At 61.4% G+C, this 8143-nt stretch overlaps 2 protein-coding genes across 2 annotated transcripts; one reads left to right on the top strand and one right to left on the bottom strand.

The window, feature by feature from the left end:
• Positions 1–451: 451 nt before the first annotated feature.
• Positions 452–4917, top strand: TMEM79 (transmembrane protein 79). The gene is made up of 4 exons (XM_026864081.1): positions 452–778; positions 2592–3416; positions 3609–3822; positions 4063–4917. Exons 2-4 carry the CDS (start codon positions 2687–2689, stop codon positions 4265–4267), a joined length of 1149 nt encoding a protein of 382 aa, XP_026719882.1. The 5' UTR covers positions 452–778; positions 2592–2686; the 3' UTR covers positions 4268–4917.
• Positions 4918–6129: 1212 nt separating this feature from the next.
• Positions 6130–7752, bottom strand: GLMP (glycosylated lysosomal membrane protein). Its single transcript, XM_026864069.1, has 2 exons — positions 7465–7752; positions 6130–7163 (listed from the first exon to the last, which is right to left on the bottom strand). The coding sequence occupies exons 1-2, from the start codon at positions 7740–7742 to the stop codon at positions 6995–6997; spliced, it is 447 nt and encodes a 148-aa protein (XP_026719870.1). The 5' UTR covers positions 7743–7752; the 3' UTR covers positions 6130–6994.
• Positions 7753–8143: the final 391 nt, after the last annotated feature.

The following is an 8143-nucleotide window of genomic DNA, read 5'->3' on the forward strand; positions in this document are numbered from 1 at the left end:
CTGAGCGCTGGATGAGGGCGGCAGCGCTGGCAGCCGGGCCTGAGGGCTGCAGCGGGATCCCACTGGGGGCCTGCTGGGCCCTCCCTCTGGCTGCCCCGCGCCGCGGGCCCGGCGGAGCGGTGGGGTGGGCGTCCCTCTGCCTGGGCGCCTCAGGGCCGCCTGGAGCCCTGCGGGCTCGTACTGGCACCACCATCGCTGTGGGGGCCGTGAGCGGCCCAGCTGGACAGAAGGGCGGGAGGAATCCTTCCCTCCCTCTCTCTTCCCAGTCCTGGGGTTCCCTTCATGCCGCCATGTAGCGTGAAAACCAGGTGCTGCTGGCTGGGGCAGGGGGTCCCCAGGGCCCCCCATCGCTTTGGTGCTTCACCCCCTTGGCATGGTCACGGCTCTCGCAGGAGCAGCCCAAGAGATCCTGGCCGGCCCTGGCTCTGTCACGGCAAACACTGGGGCGTCCCCAGCAGGCCCCAGAGCCCCGGGCAGGGGGACGCGCGGCCCAGTGCTTGCCCCTGCGTGGTGGCTGCCCCGGGCCACGGAGGGGCCCGCTGGGGCCACGGGAAGGGCTCAGGGCCAGCACAGGGCTGAGGGGCCGCCGGCGGGCTCAGCGCCGCGTCGGGCGAGGCTGCTGTGCCTGCCCCTTCCAGCCCAGCCCCACCTTAGCTGGTTAAACTGGTTTGAAGTCCAGACGGCGGCGGGGAGAGACTGTGGAAGTGTTTCGCAGACTCCCAGCCGAGCTTCCGCCGCTGCGCGGCCCCCAGCCCTATGGCCCCCCACTTCTTTCCAAGTAAGTCTCGCAGCGAGGGGAGCCCGGTGCCAGCTTCGTCCCGTGTCCCGGGGAGCGGGGAGATGGAGGCGTGCGAGGCGCAGGAAGCTGCTTTAGCTGTACTCCCTTGTGTGGGCCTGGGAGGAAGCCCCGTGCCGCTCCGTGCCTCAGTTTCCCTACGCCTGTGGCCAGGCCAGGGGGTCATTCTGGGGGTGCAGGGATGAATGTGCCCAGAAGGGAGAGAGATTTTCATACCTGCAGCCAGCAACACCTGGGATGGTCTAAGAGACAGGGATCCCCTGCTAAGAGAGGAAAAATGGGAGATTTCTGCCTGGGTTTCCTGCTCCCTCACGGCGAGTGGCGCTCAGCAGCCTCCTGTGCCCGCCCCGGATCAATCTCGGCCACAAAAAGCAGCAAATCTGGCTCATCCTGGCTTTAGTTGTTCCTAGACGCGGCCTGGCCGCCTCTCCCCAAGTATCTCTCCACATATCTGGTGTGGGACAGAGCCGCGGGCGGAGGGAGGCAGCTGCATCGGCGAAGCAGTGTCCAGCTGCCCCCCGTCCCAAGGGTCGTGCCTGGCTGCAAAGCCAGCTGTATTTGCCCAGGGGGGGAAGCAGTTCCCAGGCTGCTGCTGTTTTGCAGCCAGACCCGGGGCTCACCAGGCGCCCAGCTCTGGGCAATGGCGCCCACAGGCACTGGGTGCACGCTTGGATGCGGTTTCAGTCCTTGCTTTGCCTGGAAAGGCCAAGAGGAGACTGGCACTTGGTGTTTTATACATGGTATTTGATGTCCAGCCCTGTGCCTCGATGACTCTGAAACTGTTGGGTTAATGGTTGGACTGGATGATCATCAAGGTCTTTTCCAATCTAGACAGTTCTGTTCCTTGTTGATAAATGGCTGAACCTCACTGGTTGCATTTCTGGCGGATATTTCCAGGGACTGAAGTCTGAGATTCAACTGCTAACTGAACAAATAAGCCAAGAGCATTCATCTCAAAGTGTACTTTGTTCATTTATTTTGACAACTCTAGTGTTTCTTTAATTATTTATAATGCTTCATACTGTACTGGAGGAGATTTTTTTGTAAAAATAAGGAGGTTTTAGTAGTATAGCATCTATGATCAGACCTGCAGGGGAAGGAGGAGATAAGCAGTCACTCCCTGATGTGAGCAGGAAGTAAAATGCAGGTTGAAAGCAAATTCCTAACTAACAAAAGTTTTCAAGCACCAAAGCAGAGAAGGACAGACGTGCGAGACTGAGCGCTGTGGGTTAAAAGGAGACTTTTGGGGTGAGGATGACGTCCAGAAGAGCAGCTTCCTTCAGGAAAAGGCCATTCAATAGAATCTAGATTTTTGTCCATTGTGTCTTCATCTTTGGAAGGATATCCATGGGGAATTAAGGTAGAGAAGGAGGCTATACTAGGCAAAATGGTCTGTGTTCCAGTAAGGTGCGTACGTTACTGCAGTTAGGTGAGAATGTTTTACCTGAAGTATCATCCTACATAAATTCCAGGACATCAGTGAGAAACACGTGCCCTGATCCCGCTGCCATGGGGACACTGGGCTCTGCTTTCTCCTACCAGGGGAAGGGCAGGCAGGCAATGGGGACTCCAGGGGCAGCAGCTACCAGTTCGGAATCACAGAATCCCAGACTCATCTGGGTTGGAAAAGCCCCTGAAGCTCCTCCAGCCCAACCATGACCCTCCCCCTGACCCTTCCCAACACCCCCAGATCCCTCAGCGCTATTCATACCTCTTGTTGTAACCGCGGCTGTGTGCATGACCCCAAACCTCTTGTTTCTGCTGTATTTTATCTGTCGCCTTTCTCCTGGCGCAGGGTGAAGCGGGAAGGACAGGAACCCAGTCCACTCTCAACACCCCAAAACGCAGGAGAGTTTCTTGCCAGCCCCCAGCTGCATCCCCAGCGCTCTCATGGCTGCTGCTGACCCCATCCTGCCCCCTGAGGAGGTGGCTCTGCTGGAGCTGGGGAAGGTAGCCCTGCCTGCCCCCCTGGACAAGGTGCCATCAGCCCTGGATGAACACCCAGGGGACCCTGATGCCACCCTGCCATGGGACCGGTCCCAGCACAGCACCCAGGGCCAGCCAGAGCCGGCGGAGACGAAGAGGCGCTCAAGTCCTGAAGGAGGCCACGAAGCCCCTGAGGAGGCTGCTCTCACCTGCCCCCCAGCTGAGGCCGAAGACGAGGAAGCCCCTGGGCTCCCCGTGATGGCAGCCCATGTCTTTGTGCCCATCGACCCACAGTGCATTGAGCGGACACCCGGCAAGCAGAAGAAACAACCTGCCCCGTGGCCCCGGGAGGAGGGCAAGGGGGACTACGTCCCCCACGACAGAGCCGACGGCCTCCGCCAGAAGCAGGTCTTCCTCCCCCTCGGCCCCTCGCGCTACAGGGACCCACGGGGCTTCGAGGGGCGAGCGGCCAAGCCACCGACCGAGGGGCCACGGTGCCCGTGCGCCAGGGACTGCAGCACCGACAACCTCAAGGCCGTGGCCTCAGTGGTGGGGGCCCTGCTCCTCTGCCCCTGCCTTGTCTACGGGGCCTACGCTTTCCTGCCTTTTGACGCCCCGCTGCTGCCCACCGTCAGCGCCCGCCTGGTCTACACCCTGCGCTGCGCTGCCTTTGCCACCTTCCCCATCGTCCTGGGTGAGCCGCGGGGTTGGTGTAAAAAGCCCTTTGTCCCCATCGCTGGCCTCGGTGGGTGCGTAGAGCCGGCGCTGAGCTCTCTGCAGCTCCGTTGCTCCCACCAGGAACAGCAGACTTGAATTTTCCCACCCTGTTGCATCTCCCCAGCCCCAGTGCAGTTTCACTCCCAGCCCCTCTCTCTGTCCCCCCCAGGGATGATCATCAGCGGCATCTCCCGCCTCTGCTCCTCGGCGCTGGAGCCCTTTGGGGAGCTGCAGCGGGAGGTGGAGATCCACCGCACCTACGTCTCCCAGTCTGTCCACCTCTTCATCCTCTACTTCTTCAACATGGCTGTGCTGGCCACCTACCTCCCCCAGGAGGTCCTCAAGCTCATCCCCCTGCTCACAGGGCTCTTCGCCATCTCCCGGTAAGTGGCTTCTTTACCCTCCCTGCCCTGCGGCAGTGCCTGGGGTGCAAACACCACACCTTGGTGCAAACTCTGGCTCCAGTAGTGCCTCACCTGGCCAAGGAAAGCTGGCACAGGGCTGCTCCAACCCCCACTTCCACACCTGGCAAACCCCTGCTGGGGTGAGAACCCCTGAGCAAAGCTGGGTGCCAGCCCCAAGGCATCGCCCTCGCCAAGCCCGCACCTCTGTGCCCTCTCCAGGTTGATTTACTGGCTGTCGTACGCCATCGGGCGCTCCTTCCGCGCCTTCGGCTTCAGCATGACCTTCCTGCCCCTCCTGGCCATGCTACTCTGGAACCTTTACAGCATGTTTGTCCTGGAGCACGAAAACCTCCTCGCTGTGGCGACGCCAAAGCCCGAGGACCACTCCAAGGACAGCAGGGCCAAACTCCGCTACTGGGGGTGAGGGAGGCCCCGGGGAGATGGGGTGCCCGGACGCCACGGTGCAGAGGGGTTGAGCTCTCCTCGCTGCCTTGTCTTGTGAGCCCTAAAGGTGGAGGGGTGTGGGCAGACCTGGCTGGGCCCCTGCTCCCTGCCCAGACCCAGCAAGGGTTTGCTGGGCACCCGGCGTTGATAGAGCCAAGGTGCAAACCCCTCTGCACTGGGAGTTTTCTGCAGGAGGGCGAACGGGGCCTGGAGAAAGACCCAGGGACCCCCGTTCCATGAGGATGGGGTGGGGTGGGATTTGCCTGAGCTGCTGGAGCTGGCTTTGCCCAATAAAACTCTTCACCAAGTGGTTCTGTGGCTGGTTTGGGGAGGGTGGGTTAAATTCCCCTCAGAATCACTGCTGCCAGGACTGGTAGCTTCGCCCACAGTATGTCAACATCCAGCCCCAAAATGGTGTTCCCAAGAGGGGAGAAAATGGTTTTTCCCACAACTGTCCATCTCCCAGCGCCCTCCAGCCCTGCACCCTGCTCCTGGCTCCCTGCAGGGTGGGGTGGCCAGTCCCGCCCAGCTGGTCCCTCCTCCTCTTGCTCCTGGTGGAGGTTCAGCACCTGGCTCACAAAGCAGCTGGCCGGGTAGGAGGGAGGGGGCCCTGCCCCAAGAAGGGAGGCGGGGAGATGGCACCAGGGTTGCTGCGGCTGGGGACGGCCAGTCCTCCCACAGAACAGGCACCAGGCCTGCACCCCACCTCGGAGTCCTCTGCAGACATGAAGGGACCCCTGGGAGTTCAGCCCCATCCACGGCTTGTCTCAGTTTTCCAATTCTCAGACATAAACCAAAACAGTTAAAAATCCACCCAAGAAAGGGGAAGCCCCTCCATCCTTAGATCTGCCGAGTGTTTAGCTCATCCCACCTCCCATCCCCAAATGCTGCATCACCACAGTCAGAGAATGGGAACAGTCCGGCTCTCGCAAATGCTCTTCTCAGCAGAGACGTGGCCGATGGCCTGGGCTCACGCTGAGCCCACAGCTCAGAGCCAAAACCACCCCAGAGCCCCACATGCTGCTGCGGGGCACGAGTCACAGAACCCCAGACTCATCTGGTTGGAAAAGTGCTTGAGGCTCCTCCAGTCCAACCATGACCCTCCCCCTGACCCTTCCCAACTCCCCCAGACCCCTCAGCGCTGGCTCAGCCCGACTCTTCAACCCCCCCAGGGATCCCGGGGACTCCCCCCTGCCCTGGGCAGCCCATTCCAACGCCCAACAGCCCCTTCTGCACAGAAATCCTTCCTCAGAGCCAGCCTGACCCTGCCCTGGGCAGCTTGAGGCCATTCCCTCGGGGCCTGGCGCTGGGGCCTTGGCTCCAGAGACTCATCCCCCCTCTCTGCCCCCTCCTGGCAGGGAGTTGCCGAGGGCCAGGAGGTCTCCCCTCAGCCTCCTCTTCTCCAGACTGAACCCCCCCAGTTCCCCCAGCCGCTCCCCAGCAGACCTGTGCTCCAGACCCTGCCCCAGCTCCGTTGCCCTTCTCTGGCCACGCTCGAGTCATTCAATGGCCTTTTTGGGGTGAGGGGCCCAGAACTGAACCCAGGAATCGAGGGGCGGCCTCCCCAGTGCCGAGCCCAGGGCTCAGATCCCTCCCCTGTCCCTGCTGGCCACGCCAGGGCTGGTACAAGCCAGGATGCCGTTGCCCTCCTTGGCCTCCTGGGCACACTCTGGCTCATTCTCACCCCCCCAGTCCCTCTCTGACCGGCAATCCAGGGGCAGGGAGCCTCCCTCCTCTCAGAGGCGTTTTTACACCCTGGCTCCGGCTGAGCTTCAGCACCCGCTGAAACCCCAGAGCTGCTCTCCTCGAGCTCACCTGTAGTGCAGTGTTACCACGAGAAACTGCTCTTAGAAATCCACTTTACTTGGTCGAAGAAAAGTCAGTGATGGAGAACGTGAAAACCCAGCACACCCCCAAGTGACAGGTACCTTTGCAAACACCCAGCAGCCACAGATCACGCTCGCCCCATGGCTCCAAGCACCTGGAGAGCACCTGCGAGCCAGCCCTGCAGAGCCAACGGCCGAGAGCAAGGGCTGGATCAGCCCTTTGTGGGCTGACAGGACATACCTGAGCTCAAGCAGCTGCCCCAAAGCAGCACTGGGTTTCCCTTTTGCACCAGCAGCTCTCAGCAAGGCCAGCACAGCAGAAAGTGCTTGTTGGGGATTGGGGAGTCTGTGAGGCCCAGCTGGGTTGAGGGGGGCTGTCCTGGGATGCCCCCAGCACAGCGAGAAGCAGCAAGGCACCCTGCACGCTGGCAGGAGCAGTAACTGGTCCCCAGCCCTGCCCTGCAGCCCTGCTCCTGGTTGGAGGCACCCAAAGAACCCTGGAGCGCTCCAGAAGGGCCCAGCCCCAGCTGCCGCAGACACAACGACAGTGGTTTTATCCCTTGGGAGGAGGAGGATCATCCCGCAGCTCAAGGTGACCCTGACCGACTCCCACTAGTCACTTCCCTTGGCTGGATGGGTCAGGGGAAAACAGAGGAAGAAGTGAAATCCGGTGCAGGACCTGGGCAGTAAGAAGCAGCAGGACAGAGCGATCTGCGACGTGGGCAACTGCTGCAAATGTCGCCCTGGTCCCCTCCGAGCCTGGGCTGCAGGGACAGAGGGAGGACAGAGAGGAGATTGCGGACACTGGAGCCCCTGCAGCAGCCACGGTCGTTTCCTGGCGACAGGAAGGATCCTGGGGGTCTCTCCAGAGAGCGTCCCACTCAGTTGATGGGGTCGTACTCAGAGTAACGTTTCCTCTGGGCCAAGAGAACCAGGCAGCTGCCCACCAGCAGCATCCCCACAGGGGTGCCCAGTGCCACCGCCATGATGGAGATGACGAGGGGGGAGAAGGTGTCCTTGGGGGGCTGCCCGAAGCCCAGCAGCGCCGACCTGCAGGAGAGGAGGAGAGAAATCACCCGTGGGGTGGGGATCAGCCGTGGCCCACGGGGGGAATATCCAGGGCTTTCAATCCTGACAGGGCCAGATCAGGATTTCTTGGCATGTGGGGCAGGAGAAGGGGAGGAGTGAGGGAAGGCATCAATAAACTGCAAACCCCCTGGCTACAGGATTATAAGAAAACACGCACTTTTGAAAGGAGATAGCTATTAAACCGATAAACCCTCTAACCTTGCGTTTCCCCCAAGTTCTCAGTTGGGAGAGCAGCATTTCACACACAACACACCCCACTCACCAGCTCAGGTAGCGCTTCTCCTGGTAAACCTTCCCATCCTCTCCCCCAAAAGAGATATTGATGGCACTGACGGTGTAGGTGCTGCCTACACCCTCCCCAAAGTAGGCACGGACAACGCTGGAGGCGGGCAGGGTCCAGTTGGCTGCCTGGAGGCCACGAGAGCGGCACTGGATGTTGTCCTCACGCCTCGGGGTCTGGGAGCCGTAGGCTGTTGCCTTCCACTGCAGGAAGCTGAGTGTGGAGCTGCCGTTCTGGGACTCGGCGACCAGGGAGAGCATCTGGTGGAGGGAGAGCAACGGCGGTGGGGTGAGGGCAGATCACAGAATCCCAGACTCATCCGGGTTGGAAAAGCCCCTGAAGCTCCTCCAGCCCAACCATGACCCTCCCCCTGACCCTTCCCAACTCCCCCAGATCCCTCAGCGCTGGCTCAGCCCGACTCTTCAACCCCCCCAGGGATCCCGGGGACTCCCCCCTGCCCTGGGCAGCCCATTCCAACGCCCAACAGCCCCTTCTGCACAGAAATCCTTCCTCAGAGCCAGCCTGACCCTGCCCTGGGCAGCTTGAGGCCATTCCCTCGGGCCTGGCGCTGGGGCCTTGGCTCCAGAGACTCATCCCCCCTCCTGGCAGGGAGTTGCCGAGGGCCAGGAGTTCTCCCCTCAGCCTCCTCTTCTCCAGATCT

Source organism: Athene cunicularia (assembly GCF_003259725.1).
Source record: "Athene cunicularia isolate RWA chromosome 25 unlocalized genomic scaffold, athCun1 chr25_part2, whole genome shotgun sequence".
Classification (NCBI taxonomy): Eukaryota; Metazoa; Chordata; class Aves; order Strigiformes; family Strigidae; genus Athene; species Athene cunicularia.

What these genes read in the sequence shown, in the direction of transcription:
- TMEM79 (XM_026864081.1), top strand. Translation starts at nt 2,687, where the DNA reads ATGGCTGCTGCTGACCCCATCCTGCCCCCTGAGGAGGTGGCTCTGCTG. An exon ending in CACCTTCCCCATCGTCCTGG is followed by an intron (nt 3,417 to 3,608) that starts GTGAGCCGCGGG and finishes TGTCCCCCCCAG; the next exon opens with GGATGATCATCAGCGGCATC. An exon ending in GGGCTCTTCGCCATCTCCCG is followed by an intron (nt 3,823 to 4,062) that starts GTAAGTGGCTTC and finishes TGCCCTCTCCAG; the next exon opens with GTTGATTTACTGGCTGTCGT.
- GLMP (XM_026864069.1), bottom strand. Translation starts at nt 7,742, where the DNA reads ATGCTCTCCCTGGTCGCCGAGTCCCAGAACGGCAGCTCCACACTCAGC. An exon ending in GAGAAGCGCTACCTGAGCTG is followed by an intron (nt 7,164 to 7,464) that starts GTGAGTGGGGTG and finishes CCTCTCCTGCAG; the next exon opens with GTCGGCGCTGCTGGGCTTCG.